The sequence below is a fragment of the Betta splendens genome, chromosome 3 (assembly GCF_900634795.4).
Source record: "Betta splendens chromosome 3, fBetSpl5.4, whole genome shotgun sequence".
Lineage (NCBI taxonomy): Eukaryota > Metazoa > Chordata > Actinopteri > Anabantiformes > Osphronemidae > Betta > Betta splendens.
In genome coordinates, this window is record NC_040883.2 from 1,523,309 (window position 1) to 1,546,216 (window position 22,908).

The window sequence follows — 22,908 nt, forward strand, 5'->3', positions numbered from 1 at the left end:
CGTGTTTTGAATGTCATTTTGATTGACACGCGTCACCAGATACTGTTTTCCCTCGTAGCTGGTTGGCTCCTCCCCCTGTCAATCGCATCAGCAACGCTGCTGATTGGTTGTTTACACAGTTGCGCCGTTCATCCTGCATCGCGAAAAAAACGAAAATGAGCAAATACTGTACGAGTTCAGAACCGACGCGAAGACTCTGTGAAGCAGACAAGCAGCTTCATCAGCCTGACGTAACGGTTCACTGTGTTATTTCCTTATGTACAAACTTGTTTTAAATGCACTGTGATTTTTAAATTTGTTTTTAGTTTGTACAGCTCAAAATCTGATCATTTTAAAGCGACAGTACGACATTTCTTCACTTCTCATTTGCCAACACTGCTGGGATCAGATTGTGTAGATTTACATAAAATAAGATTATCTTAACACGCCTGCTGTGTGAAACTAGGAAACACTTGGCTCACAGGCCTTATTGGCTCTTAGCTGCAAACTTAATGATTCTTTAATTACAAAGTTTATTACAAAAATCAATGTGAAGATCACATTTAGTGGCAGTCAAAGTGATATTTGTGCAGTTTTTATGTAATTAGAGACGATCTAAGACGCCGTGAGTAAAGCCTGTTCACGGTAACTAGGGCAGGCACCAGTGTTCAGCTCCAAGTGGTCCATGAAGCACAACCTTATGAGTTTGTCTGTCCTGTTTATTGGTGGGATGAAAATCCGAGCAGTGCGTCGCTCATTGTTTCTCCTGATTCACATTATATTCCGCTCTCTTTCTGAAGGCGTTGCACAGTATGTTTTATGTTACAGACAACAGGATCACAGATCTTGGAACTGCCCCCGAAAGGCTTGTTTGAAGAAAACTGCATCTTCAGCTCGTCAAGTCAAAGTGCGGTATGTTCCACCGCTCGAGACCCCACTTGTTAAAATGAATGAGGAGTCCTCATAAAAAGATGAGCGACAATTTAACCGAACTCTCCTTTTACGAGATAAACATGAGGTGAATGCATTTTTTATAATTGCTGCAAAATGTTCATCTCCTCTGAAACCCTGCGATGTTTGTAAGTGTTGCTGCTGCTTCTCTTTTTGATGCTACTCATGTGTCAGAATCTATTATCTCCCTCAGTATGTACAGCATTTTCAGCTAAAAACAACTTGTCCCTGAATCCAAATCATGGGCAGCAGCTGCAGGGCCGCGTTGAACAAAGAGCTGTTACTGTGGCTTCCTCCATTTTGTGCCCAATATTCGGGCGTTTTCTGCCTGATGGAATATTCACCGTAGGATTTTAGCTTCAACGTGAACAACTGCTGGGCCACAACTACAGTACTTGGCTGTAATTGAACTTGCTTAAATCATGAAATCACAGAGGGTTTTACATTATTCATCAAAAAAAGATGGAGGGCAATGCATCAAATGGGCAAATGCCTTCACGTGGCTCGAGACGACGCAGTTGGGGCGTAATGGCTAAAATGAGCTAAATGGCTGCTCAGGGTTTCAGTCACGGCCACGGTCGCTCTCGTTTCCTGGCTTTTAGCCTTCTGATACCGCTCACCTTGAATAACTATGATCAGATGCTCATTGCTGCTCAAAATGTGTATTGACTTACTGATAGCGAGGTGACTATCTCCCAGGCTCCAATGAAATCACATGCTTGAGTCTAGTTAAGAACCCTGGAGCGATACTCTCTTAATAAAGCAGTTCTCTTGAGCTGTAGAGATCCCACAAAGGACATACTCGATAGAGGTGCTGCATTGGAAAATTGATGAGAAAGAGAAGATGCCTTGAGTGTGATCAAAATGCCAACGCACTGCCTCAGTCCCAGGTCAAAGGCAGATTCACGCCCAAATTGGAAGCTTGTAAGCCAGGTTGAGTGAGCGCCGCCTCCCCCTGTAAGTCACGCACGTCCACCATGTTCATGTGTGGCTGCTGTGAATACCAAGTCTGATCCACTAACGCCCTAAAAGAAGTGCTTCACCAAGGTGAGCTCTTCACTGGCCACTTCCTCAAATAAATCAGCCACAGGCTACGCATTTTCCACAGGAGGGAATGTAACCAAAGCTCGGCTGTTATCTGCATTCAACGCGGAGCAAAGCCTGTTGGAGCATTCCTCTCCCCTGTGATGATACATTAATGGAACTATCACTTTCTAGACTGGACATATTCCTCATGTAATTGAATTTATATTTATGGCTACCTCTGATCAGAAATTAGTTTAATTTCTAGTAAGAATATTTTTAAAATTATCCCCATCATTGATTAACAGTATGGTAAATCAACACAACAGACTTTTCTACCTGCCTTTTTGATTTGTCGTACGGAGACAGATGCAAATGTGTGTTGTGTATTTAAATAACTAATATGTAATTATCAGCCAGCATCACTGAAAAGGCGTCAGATATTCAGAATAGACCAAAACACAAACAGGATGTGTGATGACTTCATACTCGCCGTTTAACACAAATCCTAATCCCTTTCCTCTGACATAAGTTGGTTTTGAACTCTGGCTAACATTCCTTGATTAGATTTCTTTATTGATTCTGCAGGAGCCATGAAGGTCAGACGATGACTTGACTCATAGACACTGACCTTCAGAGGAACTCTAACACGAGCGTTGTTCTATCTGCCTGGCAGCCATTCCAAGGACGGCTGAAATATTTATGTTTGCGTTGGTTGAATAATTAAAAGGAGCTTCACCAGTCTGATACATGAGGATCAATGACTGGTCCCCAGGGCTAATATTAAACCTGTGAAGACACTAGTTTAACATCCTCCGTGGCTCCAAGTGGAGCTTCCCCCACAAAATGACTGATAATGTCATCAGGCTTATCTCAATTGGCAGAGTCTAGAAGACATGGTCACTTACTGGGGCTTATTAAAAGAGAAATGTGGAATGTAGTGTTTTCAGAGCCTGACACGTTGACGCCTCTGCTTTTGACCATGAAATCTTTGTTTATTTGACATAAGTGGTAATTGGAGGATGATGTTAGACTCAATGGTTTATTGTTTTATTTAGTTTCATGGTGAAGAGCTGCTCACTCTTTCCCCCTCGTCTGCATTAATCCTTCTTTGTGCAGGGACCAAGCGCTGGTGTGTTCAGTGGTGTGACTGGTTGAACTGGTTGAACTGGCCTCTGGCCTTGTCCCACTGTTGTCTGCATTTAAAAACCATCTGGTTCAAAGAAAAGGCAATAAACAGGTGCTTTAACGCCGAACCACAGGAGACGTAAACTAATTATGGCGCGTTTCCATATTGTTGCCTGGAGTTGCTTTTAAGGTGGTTTTGTTGTTTGTTGCTGCTTTCTTCACAAATGACACAAGACATGAGTTTTATTGTCTCTGATGTTTGGCCACTTTTCACTAAAGCGTGAAGAGCATTCATTGGTGCTGAAGGCCGGCTTCTTTAAAAGTTAACAGTGTGATATCCCCTCACGCATCGATCCTTCATATCCAGCACCCTGACAACTGTAAGACGATCACTCATCAGAGCTGAAAGTGTCTCCAAGCTCTCACTGTCATCTAAGGAAGCGTTTCAAGGTTAATGGCAGATCACTTTGAGGGATTTGGGCAACGGGGGTGGAATTCATACGTTGTCACAGCTGTTCTAAAAGATTACTGCCGTGAGACAACAGACATTAAAAATGGCCGTCAGGTTGCAGCAGAAACGCGTAGATGGAGCTGGAGCTGCAGCTGGAGGTCCAGCACAGGCAGTTTATTGACCTTTTCTGGAAGATTACACTTGTCCTCGGATTTAATTTAGTGAAATGTGACAGCGCTGCGAGCGTCAGCCTGGCAGTGGCATGGAAATATTATTTGCACTTTGCTCTCAGTGTATGAGCCTCATTTGGCTAATGAATTGCTGGTAGCTTGAACAAATGTTTGCACTTGTTGTATTAAAAGCGTGGAATGTGCAGCGACTTTCCATTACGGTGATTGCTCAGTGCAGGTTTGTAGGCGCTGGAACTCGTCCGGTCTCTGAACGCGTTGCATCGTCCTGTGGAGCACGCGACGCCGGATCCTTTGCTCGCGACGCGTCGTCTTCGCTGCTCTGGTATTTTATACTGTAGGATCTGTAATCTGAATCAGAGACTCACCATTTGGAACTGAGCGCTAATTTTCCCCAAGGTTCCCCTGCTCTATAGTCTGAGGACATAGCAGGTCAAATATCAGTTTATCTGAACACTTTTCCAGAGTTAGTATTTACAGCTAATTAACATATTGAACATTTTGGTGGAAAAAACACATCTCAAATCATCACCTTTGCCTTTTTTCATGTACGTTGGCTTATTACGGAGGACGACCCTGTGCAACCAGCGGTGCCTCTGTCAGTGGAATTCACTTACTCACGTATTTTATTTGCTGCACTTATCGCACAACACTTGTGTAGACATCCAGTTGATATCATCATAAAGCAACACCTACAGAGACTCTATGAGATGGAGAGGCAGACAAAATATCCCCCGTCTTAGCAGGCGGAATTATCATTTAAAGGTAAGAGCTGGTCAATAGATAGAGGGAGCGTGTGTGAAGCCAGCCGTCTTATCTCATGAGTGCTTTTTGATGAAAGTAGACAGATACATAACTCAGCTCCTCTTTTCAGCTGAGCCCCATGACGCCTCATCTCAGGGTGAAAGCCGTCGCTTTCAATCGGCTGCACTAAACAAGCGTTTCTTCCTGATGTGGCCATCTGCTCTGTGACGATACTGTGGACTGTCATGTGCTACGTGAAGGCCAGCGAGGCGCACGCACGCACGCACGCACGCACGCATGCACAGCTGGAAAATCAATATCCGATGAATTCAAGATGCGCCGTGAAATCTTCTTTGCCACACTGCAGGTGATGTTGTCATGGATAACCTATTGCCTTTCAAGAGCAATGCCTGTGTCACACATGCTTGGGTCTGTCGGCAACGACCTCATATCATTTGTATGTCAGACCTTTGCTATGCTATGAACAAGGTCACGCTGCCATGGCATTTCATACAGGCACTCATCCCGTGTAAAGCATGAAGGCCGCTCGCGTCACGTGGAGCCATGGACATGATGTGAAATATGTGACGGCATGAATCTCACATCTCTAAGAAATATGACATGAAACGCTATGACTAAAATTATAATAACTCTCTCGCTTTCATTTGATGTCATCATTAAGTTCAAATTGAACTTGTCCTGGACTTATTTATTATTTATTTGCAGCTCTTGGCTCAGAGACACACACAGCTAAACGGAGCAGGATTTAAAGGTTATACGTGATGAGCATCATCATGGTCGTCGGCGTTCGCTGGCTCCAGCAGCATCACTTCAAAGTGTGTGGCTGCAGGATCGCTCCTCTTCCAGTAGCGTATTGTTATTGTTTATCTAATGTAGGTTATTCAAGGTAGGTTTATTCAGTCAAATGTAGCTTGAAACAGGTGTAGGAATAAAAATACGGACAAATATTAGAAAGCCCCATGTCTCAAGGCAAATTGATCATATTACACACTCTTGCTAAGAATAAGGACGTTTTTCTAGTTGTCATTTCCACTTTGCATTTCTCCCAAACGTTAAAGGACTTTTCTGTGGTTTATATTGGCTTTAAAGTTGAGGCTGAGGTCAAGACTGAACTTCCAACCTCAGTTTCACACTTTCAATTAAATTCACTTACGGTGCTAAAGCACAACAGAATTCATCTGGAGGCAAGTGAAGTCTAATCCCCTAGTCCCATTCAACAGGAGTCCCAGAGGGTCGCCGCGGGTCCCAGAGGCCGTGAGCCTCGAACGCCGCGGGTCCCAGAGGCCGTGAGCCTCGAACGCCGCGGGTCCCAGAGGCCGTGAGCCTCGAACGCCGCGGGTCCCAGAGGCCGTGAGCCTCGAACGCCGCGGGTCCCAGAGGCCGTGAGCCTCGAACGCCGCGGGTCCCAGAGGCCGTGAGCCTCGAACGCCGCGGGTCCCAGAGGCCGTGAGCCTTGAACGCCGTGAGCCTCGAACGCCGCGGGTCCCAGAGGCCATGAGCCTCGAACGCCGCGGGTCCCAGAGGCCGTGAGCCTTGAACGCCGTGAGCCTCGAACGCCGCGGGTCCCAAAGGCCGTGAGCCTCGAACGCCGCGGGTCCCAGAGGCCGTGAGCCTCGAACGCCGCGGGTCCCAGAGGCCGTGAGCCCCGAACGCCGCGGATCCCAAAGGCCGTGAGCCTCGAACGCCGCGGGTCCTAAACGCCAATCTGCCTCAAACACAAGCAGAAACACTAAGGAAGGCAGCAGAAGTAAAGCGTTCTCCACCCCCGTCCATTAATAGTGAAGCATTTCTTGTTTACCCGTCGGTTTTATGCAGATTGCCGAGCGTGTCCCGTTTACACACTGGTAATCAGCCGCAGTAATAACAGCGAGGCCAATTTTAGAGCAAAACAAGTGAGTCTCAGTTTGTTTGTCATCCGCCTGTTGTGTGTTTGAACTCCTGAGGTTTTTAGCTTGACTTACTTCACTTCTTATGAGGATGAAAGGAGCAAGTTAAGTAAAGTCACTGTTAGTCATCCCACCAAAATAAATGAATGGTTTCACAATTAAGCGTTTGCATTTAGACTTTATAGCCTCTTTTTTTACCACTGTCGTGTTGTTTTGTTAGATGCTGCTGTGAAAATAATCCCAACAACAGAAGCAGACACTGTCTGGATGGCGCTGCTCAGCTCAGCCACTGTTGATGCTACTGTATCAGTGCTTATTTCAGAAATGTGGAAAAGGTCAGTACATGTGGGACTAGAGCATGTGCTCAGACTCACATGCCTCCTGAACCTGTCACCTGTGCTTGTCTTTAGCTGATGGATGCAAACACAAGCGCTCTGGCTTTGCTGCTCCTGTTTTCTTCTGAGGGAGAATCAGTGACGCTGAGAGTTAACATGGTTCTTCTGTGATGAGTTCAAACAGGGAGGAGTGAGCTGCACTTAAATCTACCCTAGCTAAGATCTACGTCACATCTGACAACACTGAACCAGCACATCGCTCTCAGTTTGTGTCACGCGACAAAAGGACAATTTAACCAAATGATGGAGATGGAGGCTCAGAAACGAAGCTGCTCTTTGCCGTGAATCCATCAGCACAATGGTTTTAAAGTCACGTGGTGCCTGACAGTGTCCTTGTTAAGCTGTGATTAATATCTGATCTCCCAAAGCGCAGTAACTATGGATACGCACCAAACACTGGTCTTTATTAGCGCAGATCAATCTGCTGTGCACCGTCTCTGACAGAATATTTATGAGTCAACACGAGTCGTCGGCATTTGAAGGTACAGAAGGTGACCAGGCAATTTGGTTTTTAATCTGGATCACATTGATACAGCAGCAGCTACTTTACCAGGATGGGACTGAAGCCTGGACGTTCAAAGGCTCAGCCTGTGCTTCCTCCGTCTGGCTCAGCGAATGACAAAGGGCCTCTGGCACCGCGGTGAGCGTCCGACGCTCGGCAGCGACACCGCAGGGCTATCGATTGATGAATGCCCCGACGCCGCGCGCAGGCTTTCAATCACCAGGGCCTCAGATCTAGGCCGCTTGGCTGATTGTCACACAGCAATTAAAACAGACCTCTCCACCCAAGTCCAGTGGTGGTTGTACAGGTGGAACCTCCTGGAGATGCATTCTCAGTAATTACTAAAACCAGAGCATATCCGTGTGTGGAAGCCCAGCAGGCTGCCCCGGGTGCACATGCGTAGCCTCTCATCCACTCCCTTGAGGTTACAGATGTGCAAGTGTGCGTGGTCTAGACCTCATTGTAGTCCATTAATGTAATAAATGCACACGGCTCCACGCGTGCTGTTTATCATACGCTTCCACTGAGCCAGACGCTCCGTCCAGCTGAGCAAGGCTGTATTTATAGTTCCTGCAGATACTTTCCTCAACGTATGCACCCTCAGCACATACATCCTACTGTGCTACAAGACTTTTTGTCCCGACAGGTCATCTGTTGTTTCCAGTAATTAAGACAAAAGGCAGCGTCCTATTGTTCCATTAACATTCAGGCCCTCAGTGCTCTGTGCTGAAGGCCTGTTGCTGCTGGCTGCCATTGGCTGTAGAATCCCTTCCCTGACCTTTAAATGTAATTCTGTGCAGAATTCAACATCGAAGATTAACAGCTGAGTTTCTCCTACACGAACTGTCCCTGGGTGGGAATGCCTTCACCCCCACTCTGTAATAAGCAGCACACGTTACTTAACGAAGAGAATGAAATGGTGTGTGTGTGTGTGTGTGTGTGTGTGTGTGTGTGTGTGTGTGTGTGTGTGTGTGTGTGTGTGTGTGTGTGTGTGTGTGTGTGTGTGTGTGTGTGTGTGTTTGTGTGTGCGTGTGCGTGCGTGTGTGCGTGTGTACTGTATGTGTGTGTGTGTGTGATATGCAGATTACACATCATGTGTTGACATTTGTTTTTGAATTGTGTGTGAGATAGAAAATGGAAATCAGGAGTCAAACACAAGGTTGCATGTGAATTATGACCAGCATCAGCTGACCTGTCTCCTCCTCCAACATTTCCTTCTCCTGTTTCTGTTCTTATTCGAACAGGCTGCTGCATTGTTGGGATGTCTGGTATTTAATTAATGAAATGGGTACGAACACCTGTTCAAGCATTCATTAGAGCCTCTATTTAAAAATCAGCGGATACTAGGAGTTGCAAATTGCGTGTCATGCTGTACCACGCGCTGAATTAGCCCCTGACGTCTACAACTGTCTGAGCACGTGACTGCTGCTTTGGAGCTTGAGCCTATTTTTGTCCGCTCATTCATTTTTAGGTGTTTACTGTGAGCTGTGCATCGTACACACACTCATGCAAATGAAGCGCTCCAGACCGCGTACAGTACGAGTCACCGCCTGCTGCGTCCGGCGTTCACGTCATCAACGTGGGCTCATCCTGTAAGTGTGTGTTCATTAACCCCGACCCTGCTGAGCCTCCGTGTTCAGTAGGTTACCACCAGCGGTGCATCGATACTGCAGCGCTACAGAGTTCAAACCTTTGCTGTGGCCGACGTCTTTAAAGCCGCTGCTCCTCCATCGACAGCAGGACGACTTCTGGCTGCGGTTTGTTCAGGGCCGAGTCGTCCTCATGTGATGTGACTGATGCGATCCGTTGGCTGGGATGAGGCTTCCCACTGCTGCTTGCTGGGTGATGTGCTGATGTTTCAGGAACCACCGCCTCCGAGGCTCCGTCGCTGCACATCCAGCAGCCGCAGCCACCTGTTCAAACGCGTTGTGTTCTTGGTCACTTCCAGGTGCTCATGAATATTCTAATTACGCGTGACGGCTCGTTGTCCTGCCGCTGCAGCACATCGGTCTTATCTGAGCTTTCGTCAAGTTCCAAATCCTGCTGCTGATTAGCTGTGAACGTGAAATGGAAGGTTGCTGATGTGCTACGGCTGCAGCCGACGCTCACTGTGGGTCACGCTCTCCTTTTGATCCCACCCAGTTAGAAACGCCAGCACCAGTTCAGCCAGTGTGCGTTTCAGTAAGGATTGATGGTTTCTATTTGCTGTTCCCTCAGAGGACGCTTTGCACACGGCAGTGGTGCTGAGCTGAGAAGGGAGAAGTCCAGGTTTGGAGCAGGAGACGCCTCCGACCTCATCCTGCAGCATAAACGCCTTTGGCTCCAGCACATTTGTGTTTGTTGTGTTCAGTGAGAAGACCGTTGTGTTGTGTGTTCAGCATTATTCATGTCCTATCAGTCGATGTCCTCATCACACCGTCTGGGCCCTGATCCAGGCCCGTTATTACTCCTGCTGATCCAAAACACATCCACTACTCATTTACATGCAGTAAATCTCAATTAAATACTTTGTTTTGACACACTGAAATACCTTTAACAACCTAATCTGACACATTTGATCCGTTGTTAAGTGTTTTGACAAACAGAACTGTGGGAACATAAGCAATCAACACCTCAGATCTTCTGTGTTAGGATAAGGTCACGTTCACATTTGAGTAATAACTCTGTCTTGTTACACTGGCGAATATTTAATTTGCGCCTCATACATATAAAGTCTCAAGATTTTCATGCCAATAGACATTATGGTGTAAAATCCCAGCGCCATGGAGACGGTTATTGTTTCCTGTGAAACCGAGTGCAATAATTACGTGACGAGCGGAGCTGCCAGGAGGAGACGCGTTGATTGGAGCTCGGCTTTGCTTTTTAGAAGGTGTGTTGACGCCTGTTTCCTCCGTAAATACCGACTACTCACCGCTGAGGAGCCTGTTTGCACATCTCCACAGATGGAGCCCGGCTCATGTTTGGCCACAAAAGTAGAGAAACATTTGACTGTGTGTTTTAAAAATCTCTAGAGTAAAATTGAAATAGATTTTTCCAGCCCTGCTGTGGAATTTCACCGTCGCAGCAGGGTTTCTCTATGAACACAAGTTGAATGGCAAATGATTGGCCATGTTGCCAGTTACATTGTGAAGAGCTTTGTTTGGTGCTTGATTGTCAAAAGCTGCTGCAAATGACAAATTTACACTTAATTACTCAGCAAATCAACAGCAACAAATCTGCAGGAATTTGTGTGATGCGTTTTGTTTTGCCAGAGGGGAACATGTCATTCTGTATTTTTGTATCTTTCATCACAGCTTTCTACACCAGTCAGTCTTTTATTCTTCACACCTACCTCCTAGGATTGATTTTCTCATCACATAATGCTTCATTTGCACAACAGCCCACTTTAAGGATCATTAAAATGCTTTTCTAAATATTTAATACAATAACAAGAATAAGAAAATGTACAAAAAGGCTCCAATGAGGCGAAGCTAACGCTTTGTGGCTTATCTTTAATCCGAAAGGTCATGAATGAAGTGAGGACCCAAAGCAACAAGAATAAGAGATCCTCCTGACATTGACACTCATATAAAGAGACGTAAGAGTCAGGAGGGAGGAGAGGAAGGAGGGAGGGTCGCGGCTAAGCCAGCTCTGCCTTTGTGGAGGAGTGGAGACGCTGAGGAAGGAGATTCCTGTTGAGAAGAATGCAAAGTAATGCAGTGTGAGGCTCAGCCGTCATCGCAGCCATCGGCTTGTGATCCCGTGCTCCTCAGTCTCCCAGCAGAGCCTGTGTTGTCACTGGCTCAGCCACTATCTGAAGTGGAGGGCCAAGCCTCTGCTCCAGCTTTTAGCAGGGCGAGCAGCTCCTAGGGGAAAGTAACACTGTCTGAGCACAGGAGCTAATATTACACATGACATATTCAAATAGCGTGGAGCTAGTTATGCAAATACCATGCAGCAGCAGATGAAGAGATGACTTGACAGAAACAGGCAAAGACTTTGGAGCTAGTTTTAAATTAAAGTTTGCATGCATTTGTATAATGCCACTGAATTAGTTTGTAAGTGAATATAATGACATTGTGGCTTAGTTCTACTTGCCTGGTTCCACGTAAGGACTCAGATTTGCTGTTCCCAGTGTTAAAGCCTGGACAGGGTGTCTCCAAAGAAACAAACACGTCAAACGAAGGGTTTCCATGTGAGTTAATATTAGTCGTCCTGTTCAAGGGGTTTGTTACAGGCATTGGTACCACAGACACGCAAACCTCCAGTAAGTGATTGTCTCAGTGCTTCCATTTAACGTAACTCATTTCAACAAAGCCTGGCCACTGATCTATTTTTGGCCCCATTCAAATTGAAAAATGCAGATGAGACATCATTAAAGGCTTGTCTGTGATGGAATTGTCTCTCGTGCCCAGCGTGTAATTTTTCCTCCATTTGTCCAATTTGGGAGGAAAAGGGCTCATCAAGCCTACGTCACATTTATTACATCTGACTGTGAAAGCACATTGTGCAGGTCTCCGAAGTAAGATGACGGTGTAAATCAATTCCACGGCGATAAAAGCCATTGTCCCCCATTCACTCTCCTTGTATGACATGCGACATGGCTGCTCTTTGTCTTTGGGGTCTTGTCTTACACCGACTCCTTAATGTACTGCACCGACGCTGGTTTAAACCATTTTTTTATGGTGCGATTAGGTTAAGCTTAGTTCATAAAGCGCTGCTGCCGCCGTCTTCTTTGATTTATACCATGAGGGTGTGTTAGAAAAGGCATAACTCCAGGACCCTTAACAAAGGCAGGACCCTCTGCTTACTATTCACTGTAACGTCTGTCTGAACATCTGGGCGCATTTCATGACATGTCGCTGCGGTGTCAGTCCTTGTGGTGGAACAGTCACGTGTGGGTTGAGCTGAGCCATGACCAGCACCGGGACCTTCCTCTGACACGGCCTCATTTTATCATGCTGCCTCTCGTGCATCCCTCATTTTCTCCTTTGAACTCGTGTTCACAACTCAAGTGCGACGGATTAGCTCCCCTCAGTCCAAGCTCAGTTAATTAATGTCATTGAGGAGGATGGTGAACGGGTGAGTGACAGCCCTGAGTGAAGCCTGCTGCTGGTTTTGTCTCGAGACAATATGCTGAAAATTCATTTCCCGGCATTAAGTCAAGTTAATTCAGCCGTTATCTACATATTAGACCCTAAAGATAATCTAGAGGTTACAATTACATCAAATGAAGTGTGTGACATGGAGCCAAACAGATAAACTGTTTAAAGACCGTTTTCATTTCTCCCTATTATACAGTCGAGTTTAGGGAGAGACCCAGAGACTGAGGACACGGCGTGCGACACGAGCAAAGGTCCCAGACGTGATTATTATTTAGACCTATTTGCCAACACAGTGGAGAAGGAACCTCATCACAAACTAGAAGAGTTCCCATCGTGTGTCAGGTGCCATGTTTATGCATAATTCATCTGGCCTATTATTAGTTTGAAATCCTTTGATGAGTTTGTCGTCGGGGGATCATCAAAGTACTTATGCCTTAAAGTCAGTTTGGAGCTTTTAACAAGGGATTAGTTTTAGCTTTAATTGACTACTAAAGCTCGTCTCCCTGTTACACAGGCAACGTATCGGTCTGATGTGAAGGTTACTTCTTCAGCAGCATCACAGCTTAACGGTTTTCATCTATTCTCCGCTGCTGCTTCCTCCCTTCCTTTTATTTTATGTTGATAAAAGAAATTAAGAGCAGATGCAGGTTTGAATTGGCTCCACTTGACCCTGAATCTCTTCCAGAGCCACATGGGGCTTGTTGACCTTGCAGCTCATCCACTTGAGTTTATTCTGACTTCAAGTCAGTGTAAACAAGAGACTCTCAGATCTATTGAATCTATTGATCTATTGAAAACAGGACGATGTGGGCTGAGCTTTAAAACATACATGTCCTCTGTATGAGTCGAGCATCAGTATCCCAGTGAGTAATGTGTGGTTGGAAAGCATTTAGTCTCCACAATGAGCTGACAGGTACCAGCTCTGCACACTCTACCTCCACCATTTGCAGCTGCATCTGTAAATTCCTTATGACTTCGTGTCTCCATCTTTCTCTTTCTAACTCTGAGCTCAGACGATTAAATCCATTTAATTTGACATGTTTTGTGACATATGAACAACACTTCAAGGCATCTTGAAACTTTTGAGTGCGACTTATTCTTTGCAGGTCTCTTTGCTCTGTATTTGTGCTGTTGTCGTTTGTTTTGAGGCTTTGTGTGACATGCACACAGACGCAGGAACATTTCTGCTGCCAGTTTCATGCCATTACACTGACTGACAGTTGGCAACGGTGATGTGCAGGGAAACATGTGGATGAGCCAAGAAAGGTGGAAGGAAGGACTGACAAACAAATGAAGATGTGGAACACAGGGTTCAAAAATGTTTCAATGAATTCTGCTAATACTTCACCAGGAAATGCATTCAGTGTAATTATTTGGCATCAAATATGCACAAAATGCGCTTGGTTTGTTTTTAATTATAAAAAGCAGTCGGGGCCTTTTAAGTAGATGGACTTGAATGGTTTGTTGAAGTTACACTGTCAGAACAGGGAGCGACTGTGGAAGCGCCCTCTCTGTCAGGGAACACCTCCAGTAACTGGACACAGTGCCTGGATTCATACTGGTAAATCTGTTCCTGCAAATAAGTGCGACCATAATCTTTCCATTCAGAAATGGAAAGTCTGTTTAATCCTGTTTCATGCCTAATTAAAGTCAGCCATGATGCCCATATCTTACCTCACTGTTATGCAAATGGACGCTAAAATTGCATTTTCATCCGCATTTAGCTGCAAGATACGACTGTTCTTATGCCATTAATATTCATAGACATGCAGGACTATTGCAACAATAAGTGATGAACCCATTTGAAAACGGACTGTGTCCTGAGGGCAAACTGGCTTCCCTCAACAAAAACAACCAAGTACTTGTTTATTCCTGATACAAGTCATCGGATGACGCTTTCATTGCGACTTTACTCACGTGAAAAAGGCCCTGAGCTGCAGAACGCAGCACAAAGGGCTGCTTCCAAATGAGAGGGGTCAAGCTGAGGGAGTGTCCAGCACATTAAGCAGAGGAGCAAATGGCAGGAGTTGAGGGAGCAGGTACCAGGCAGCATAGCAACAAACGGTTTGATTGACTGTTTCACTGAAATGGCACAATGAGCAGGAGCTGGGCTCTGTCGATACAAAGCAGGAAGAAATATGCCTTGTTCTGAAGAAACTGCCCGAGACTGTCTGCACCAAAGGAAGTGTTCAATTTGTATCAGAGACAGGCCTTCATTATGGTTTTCTGTCTCAAAAGAAAAGGCCACACACACCATTGCTTTTTTGGAGCATGACATTAAATGTGGCTGAGTGTTTCTTGGAGAAAAATGAAAACAGGAATCCAAATGTTTGCTGCGGAAAGAAGATAAATATTCACGTAAACAAAATAAACTCCAGATTTTTATTTGCTCTTGAATGAATCGTGCGTGAACCAAATCCATGTGTTTGTTAGCCAGACTATTTGGCTTCATTTACATCTCTATGTTACGGATGTCATATAAAAATAATAAGCAGCTCGTTGAAATGCTGTTGGAAGCTGGTTCCTGAGCTGTTTTGTGTGAAGCAGCCTGTTGGAGCCTGATCAGCCATGTGATGAGCTTTTCCTTTAGAAAAGCCACATTTTCCTTCACGCTCATTCTGCTACAAATAGACTCGTTCCAGTGTTCAGTAGTTGACACCCAGCGCTTCAATTCAAGCTATTAGTCGAGGCGACGATGGCGCTGGAATCAAATATGTTCACTGCATAATTATCTAAGGGAGGCTGGAATATTTTCGGTGGCGTTGCTGTCAGTCTTGGAAAAGGCCACAGATGCCCGCCTGCATCCTCATCAAATGTGGGGGGTGACCTCTATTAACCTTGGTTCACTGCAGGCCTTTCTCAGATTGCTGGGATTTGTGGGCCTGTAGATAATTTGCCTTTCAGTGTAGCATAATGTGGAGTTCATGAGGAGATACAGTATGTAAATGGCCCGAAGACCAAGATGAACATTATCGCTATGATGACTAGAAAGTCATGACTTTGATGTGAAATCCACATCTTTCTCCCTGTCTTACCCATGGGGTGCAGTGTGGGAATGAACCCATTTATTGCATCAATAGGCAGGTGTTGGTGAGGTTTGCTTTGCACTATCGTCATGGCTCTGACTGTGGCTGGTGTTTACTTCAGACAGTGCTCAGCAACCTTGGAACAGTCAAGAGAGTGGAAGAAACACACTCGCATGATGTTTGTTCAATACCAATTAAACTGAGCGCAGGTCAGATTGTTAAACGACCGAGTTCGCCTCATTACAGGATAATCCTGCAACCAGCAGCAGTGCTGCTGCACGTGCAGCCCAGTCTGTTTGTTTCAGGTCTATGTGAACAGGTTAGAATAATCCCACACTCCACCTCTGGACTTTAAGCATCAACGACGTGAATGATCCGCTGGTGAAAGCTCGTCAGACTCTAGTGGTAAAATCGAAGCCTGAATAAAAAGAGCTTTTGATTTGTTCAAAACAATGCCCCTCTGAGCTGTGTGTTAAAGACACACGTCGACGGTTGATCCTGTGACATAGTTTATAACATAATGACTCCACAGCAGCTCTGAGACGCTCGTTACATATCCTAAATTGTCCTACTTGGAAAAGCTGCGAGATGAGCTTTCATCATGACTCCCATTTGAAAAATTGATTATTTCCAGCAGGCAAATATTCGATCAGTCTAATCTGTGTTAAAATTCTTGGCTGTGTTATTGTTTTGTTCCTGCCGCCGTCGTAGTTGCCGCCTCGTTTTAATTGCTTCATTACGTTAACCATAGCAGCAGTCTAATGCAAATCCGCCATCAGATCTGTTCCTCAGTGTACTGTACAGTGCTACCCGGAGCTAAGCATCTGTAATGTGGCACCTGATCACACTTCTCTAAAAAATATTTGATTAGCATCAAATGATTTCCAAAGATTTTGGAGGCTGCAGAGAATCAATAAAACACATCTAGTGTAAAGCGCCTGTAAACTTGGAGCAGTCAATTACATTCTGAACAATCATGTCAAATCTGCTGCTGAGGTCAGACAAAAAAAGCTCCCAGCCTGTAGGAGCGCAGGAAGTCTGGGTGGAAGAGTGTGTAGGCCGTTCGCTGCCGGAGGACCGGCGGTGAAGAGCAGCAGCAGCTTCACACACTACAACGCAAACAAACAGCCACAGGAGACGCTGGCGCTTCCCTCAACTTCTAAACTGCACATTTAATAAGATTTGTACGAGTGGAGGAATGAAAATGCCGCGGATGAACACAAGAGGATATCACATTGTTCTAACTAACAAATAACACGGAGCAAAGAAACGCGTGAAATGCGTGTGTGAGTAGAACCGAGGCTCATTGTCATCAGTGGGACAAAGTATGAGCAAGAAAAACAAAATCTCTCCCAGTAAATGTTGACGTTGCTCAGGAGCCAGAACATTTCATCCAAAGCTGCATTTTAGTGCCAGGAACAGAAAAATACATGTTTCCTTTAAATCAGCCTTAAAGGTTTAACATCAGAATGACAGATAATGATGCGCCTCAACTTTTGCCCATCTCCTTCCTCTGACACAGAGAAGTATGAGGGGCTCTGTAAAACATTTGATCTTGCCCTGCCTTTGTTCTCATTTCACCGTCTCTAGGTGCTGTGATATGCAAAAAGAACAAAAATGATGACGAAAGAGTTGGCAAATGGCAAGGCAGTAAATCAGCGAGGCAGGTGAGGCCACGAGACAAAGGCTGGAGACAAACAGTGGGCTCCAGCGTCCTGCTACTAAATTGATAATCCCACTGGCAGCAGGTTCCTCCTCCAGACGAGCAGCGCACCAGCAGCGCAGTTAACCAGTAATCAAGTCACATCCATCATCCAATTCTAGATTCCCAGCCTCACGCTCCCCCTGCGCTCCGGCCTCAGCCGGCCTTAACTTGTCCTCCTGTGTTTTCTCTGAGTGACACTTGGAAGTTGGGGAGAGGCTTTGCTGATTGGCCTTGATGTGAATCAGATGCGTCTGCCTGCTCGTTGCCAGATCTTAGCCATCGGTCAGAGAGGAAACGGGGCCCGCGGCGCCGCTGCCCGGAGATACATTACACTGTCATCATAACAGCGCTCTTCTTTGCTGCGTGGACGGGAACTGATTAAGGACTAGTAGAAGTTTCTACGTGTGGCTACATTGTGAGTGAGGAAGCTGTCAGACCGTCCTTCATTCACAGCTGGTGGGAGGCGTGACGTGAGCTTTCAGCTGCAGGACTGACGATCAGACTGGAGTTAGATGATGTCAGCACACGTTGGACCCGATCCAGTGGTGGAGCGTTTCCAGTAAACACAAGGAGAGCCGGACCCACGATGGCTTTGGCCTTTTTCATGCATCTGTGTGGATCGTCTTACCGCCAATGCATATAATGAAAGAATGAAGGCGTAACAGGAACAAGGTGCAACAAAGAACGACAAAGAACGAGAATGCACTCATGACGACGCACAGCGAATGGAGCAGGTGTTTGTGACTGTTTGTGCTCATTTTCGTGGCCTTCACAGTTGATGCTGTTTCTCAGACAAATGAGTCCAAATTAAGCAGAGTAGTAGCGTTGATGTCCCCAGGAAGCTGCCGCGCAGTAAAACTACTTGTTCCTCTATGCAACAAGGCGGGATTACATCTCATAAAATGTCTCCGGGGGAAGAGGTGACGTTCTCACACACAAAGGGAATCGCTTTATCGTCCGCATTAGCAGCAGGAATTGATGTCTGGCAGAGTGGGCTCTTTCAGAGTAAACAAAAAAGTCCAAGCTTAATCTAGCTTGATTGTAGCACAACAATTACTGAAGCCGGAGTCACAGAGCTGCAGCGCTTTGAAAAGCAAAGATGGGCGGAATTGCATTAGATACACTCAAATCCCAGATTTAATTGAAGCTGGCAACCGTAAGAGGTTCCTGGGATGCTTTTAAAGCTGTAATTTGTGTGATATAGGTCCCAGATGAGAGATTTTGCCACAGAAAAACAATGAGTCACTTCGTTGACATACATCAGACTGATAAAAGACATAGAAATGGAACATTAGCATCGGTGTGATGTAGAACGCGTGTATGTGTGAAACCGCATCAGGACTTAAAGAAAACATCACAAGTTGCATAATTGGTGTGAAAAGCAGAGGTTTGGCTCCAACCTGCTTAATTCGAATGAAATGCAGCTTTTCCGGCATCCTGCTAGTTGGACTGAGAAGGTCTCATGTCTGGGAAAATGACTTGGATTATACATGACAACGAGGAGTGTGCAGAGTGGATTGTCTGATGAGCTCAACCCAAGCAGAAAATAGAGAAATACACCCAGGATTTACTTTTCTTGTGCGTGTGGCTGAAGGTGAAACTGAGCAGGAGGCAGCACAAAGGTAGCATTTAAAGTTAAACAGACGTTTCCCAGTGTGCGTCACGACGTGGCGTCAGTGAATTTGTCCAGAAACCTAATATTCCTCCTTTGTTTGTGTGCATGTGCAGAAGGTTTAAGTGAAGTATGATCGAGTGCTGAACGTCGAGGGAAAGTAATTGGCATCTACTTGGGCATAAAAATGCCTGCGAGTGATCATTGAATTATTCATCTAATATGCTAAGTATTTCTATTCCAATTCCTCAGACCTCCCTTGGTGCAAAATTACGTAACGTACGAGGAGGAATCACTTGTCGTGATTGAGAAAACGGACGGAGCGCTTGTATCATGTTTACGTGAAGGGATCATATGCAGAGGGAATCATTTACCCTCTGTCCATGTATGAAGCACAACTTTTATTTTTTAATTTGATTTATTATATCTAGAAGCCTACTCACTGCTGTGAACTACTGCTCAGCTTTATAAATATGTATCATTATTCTACTCATGGAGAGAGATTTTTCTCACATCATAGACATCTTAAAATGTGTTTTATTTTCAGCCACTTTTAGGAAGGAGTTCAGAAGAAAAGCTAATCCTTGACAGTTGTGGTGTCTGTGACTTGCTGAAATCATTGTGTGTCAGTGTCGCTCTGCAACAATACTCAGTGCATCCAGTGGCGTGATTATGCTTGTCACAAACAGAATTACCCATAATCATAGCAACGATTGCAGTCAGCGCCGTGAGCAAGGAACAAAAAGATTTCTGCTTCATACACACGTCCATTCTTCGCTAAAGTAGTCGCCAGCGTTTCAGACAAACCTTGATTTCCTCAACAAAATGAGCAGCCAACAGAAATGCCACTTTGGGGGAGACAGACAAAAACCAACACACACTCAAACAACAAACACTGTTAATGCACATTTTGTGATTCTTCTTAATTTAGTAAAATATAAGCTGACGGTGTTTTTGCTTCACTGACACAAACCTCAGCCCCAATAGCTCCATCCTCTCCCTGCACTGAACAATTAGAGGACTCAGTGTCAGACATCCCCTGACATGCGCTCGATTAATATTCCCTCCTGCCTGCGATGTTTATGAACAGCTGGTAAACATGACTGGCTTTTGTTGCAGATGTAGGATGGTGGTCATGCTCTGTTAGACGAATATATTAATTCAGTGACGGGCCTTGGGCAGTCCCCCTTATTACAACTATTTATTTGCCCGTCTAATGGCATAATTAATCCAGCCTGAAATTGGAAGTACCACATAAACTGCTGCCTTCCTGTCATCTGCAGGATGCGAATGAATCTCTGCTCGGTGGCGGCTGCTGTCTGTGACTGCTGCCGTGTAATTCAGTAAATATTGGACTTCCACTCGGGACCTGGAAGTCGTGGTCAGTGGCACCGTAGCCTCGCTCACTCACTTTGCCTATTTGAACCCATGCAGACACAAATTCCATCACTACCGATGGCAGAGTAGACGTTTGACAGTTCTGATTGTGGAAACGAGTCCGCTTGTCTTTGTAAGAAGTGCACGATCATGTTTTTAAAGCCAAACCTGGAGACTCTGTGAGCTGAACTGACAAACCAGGGGGCAGCAGATAACACTGCAGGGCATTGCACGCAGGAGATGCAGAGGGAACGGCTTTAAGAGACTTCCTGCCCTGAAGTGACTCCATCAGACAGCACAGATTTATTCTGCCATGATCAGCGGCAGTTCCATATTCATAGCATTTACAGTGAGATGGTTTTAAACGTGACCAAGAGCTCGAATCCTTCGCTGTGCTGTCTGTAAGTTCTCAGCCACAGACACAAACAGCGAGAGGTGTTTTACTGATTTGGAAGTCACTTGTTCCCATAGTGAAAGTGAGAAATGTGAGTTATTTGTCCCGGTCATTGGACGACGCGCGGCGTCGACATGTGGGATGAATGATTGATGGAGCTGCGGGTGGGTATTAAAATAACAGCTCTGTTAGCGTGAGGGGCTTCCACAGACACAGAGCCCAGGGGAATCCTCCCATTTGTCCTTGTCTGAACCGCAGACTGTCTCCCAAAATAGCAGCGATGGTTCATGTAGTGGATGGAGAGGCGGCAGCAGCAACATGAAGCCAAATAAAACAGCAGGTAGATGAAGACAAATGGAGGTAACGGTGGAGGCCGGATACAGTGGATACAAGCAGCAGCATCATCATCGGCACATGCTCCTCCAGCAGGATGGATCCAGTGGCTCATTATTCCCTCCGTCATCGCTTTATTATGGGATGATCGTTTCTCTCACTCCACATTCACAATTTACAGCTCAATTTAAAAACATACTCTGGCTGGAACAAAAGCAAAGCCACAGATTAGTTTTTCCTCCTGTAAGGCCACATTCTCCAGATGTGATCAGGATCAGCGCGGCACAGTTTGATAAATGGCGTGTCACACGGCTGAATAAGTCCAAGAACCCAACAAACTACTGTAGCAATAATGTGACGGACAGAAACGCTGCACTTCTCTCTCATTGTATCTGCATCTGAACAGTATATGAAGCGATGGGCCACGAGCCTCTGCAGCTCTCTCTGCGAGGCCGGGTGCCACAGCCTTGGCTTCCACTATGGAGCCATTGCTTAGGAGTTGAGGATTGAGTCTGTGCGTTTGGAGGCATTTCCTTTAGCCTCAGCACTTCTATTTCACTGTGCAGGGTCAGCGTCATATAACTCTGAGACCTGCTGGAATTCCAAGGGTAAGAAAATGTTTGTCCTCAATAATAAGATCCAATAAATGATGCCTCCTCCTCTGTCCCAAGAGTTTGATGAGTTCCATGAAGACGGACAAGGAGTGATTTCAAGCCGCAGATGTCTGAAATGAAAGATTTCATTATCTCCCTCACATCACCACAGCTTTACGGCCGTGTGCCTGGCGCTGCCATTCCGGCTCCTAAGCCTTTCTGTCAACATTCTGCTCGTCATTATCACATCACTGCTGGGAGAAAAGGCCACTCTTTGTTTGGGAGGACGCTGCTGGAGCACAAGGTTCTATGGAGGTCAAGGTGCAGTCATGCAGCTGTTACCGTTTGTTTGCAGTAATGAGCAGTTTATAGTGGATTAGCGTAAAAGACAAGCGGTTCATTTAGGAACGTTGCAATATGCATGTTCCTGTGTTGTTTTTCCACAGATACTCGGGGGTCTGTTCCGCTGGGTAATGAATAATACGCCAGTCAGGGAAGAGCCCGTCTCACCCTGTTCCCTGAACCCAGCGTCGCCATATGGTGGCAAGTCATGTGCAGAATTCAGTGTGCCGCGTTATGTATTTATCTCCCAAGTGTTGCTCCACTATTAGTAATGTATGTGTCATTGTGTGTGATCCGCCGCTGGGATCTGTGGCGTGGCGTTAGCTGGCAGCCCAGACGGTCCTTTGGACCAAGCAGGGAACAGCGAGTGGCGTTCTGCTGATGAAGTGAGAGAACAACGTGTGTGAGTCTGTTCGTCTCATCAAGTATTAAAGGGATTATTCAAGTAAATCAAGTGCTTTGCTTGAAGCTGTTGTTCGTATGTGGAGTTTGAACTTGTTAGGAAATCATTTGCTTTGTGGACGTATCAGTGATTTTAATCTGGCTGTTTGACAGTTGTAACACACCAGGTGCCTCGATGCCTTGCTCAAGCGCTTCCCAGCCGTGGCGTTGACTGCATCAGGGGGCCTCTTCTGCTCCTCGCTCTCCTAAGGATCATCAGTGTAATAAGATTTGGGGCGACACTGAGGCCTCGTCTGCCCTTTTATTAGAAGAATATCACCTGATGTGTCCATGTGTTGTCGTCGTCGTCGTCTTCAGTGTGAGTGACAGTGTCTAGTTGTGTACTGGGCTGTGGAAGGGACTCGTGAAGGTTTGTATCATGTTCATTAAAGGGGTAAAAAGAGGATCAAGTCATTAAACTGTAGGTCACATCACTTCACCTAACGCCAGACGTCTGCACCCAGTTATGGAGCCAACAGTCCGAAAGTGAAACCGTCATTAAAAGAAAATAGGAAATACAGCATCCAGCTCGGGCGGATCTGCGCCTCCTGGCAGGGCCACGCAGGTTCAGCTCTGCAAAGAGGAGCACTGAGCTTGACAAATGTGCCCTGTAGAATATTTCAGTTAATAATTGGATGGACTACATGAATATTTAAATGCTAATGCAGGGCCACAGCACCGGTCAAAGGACTATCTCTGTAAAACGAGCTTTCGCCAAATTACTTGATTGAAG

The 22,908-nt window shown here is 45.7% G+C and overlaps 1 protein-coding gene across 3 annotated transcripts in view; it reads left to right on the forward strand.

The window, feature by feature from the left end:
- Positions 1 to 22,908, forward strand: part of luzp2 (leucine zipper protein 2) — an 81,346-nt gene that overhangs the window by 20,153 nt on the left and 38,285 nt on the right. The window contains exon 1 of one of the 3 annotated variants that reach the window (XM_041070006.2): positions 695 to 891. The exons of the other annotated variants lie outside the window; for them this stretch is intronic. Coding sequence (XP_040925940.1) covers positions 710 to 891 — 182 coding nt within the window. The 5' untranslated portion in view covers positions 695 to 709. Of the gene's footprint in view, positions 1 to 694; positions 892 to 22,908 lie in introns of those variants that run through there. 3 annotated transcript variants of the gene reach the window in all.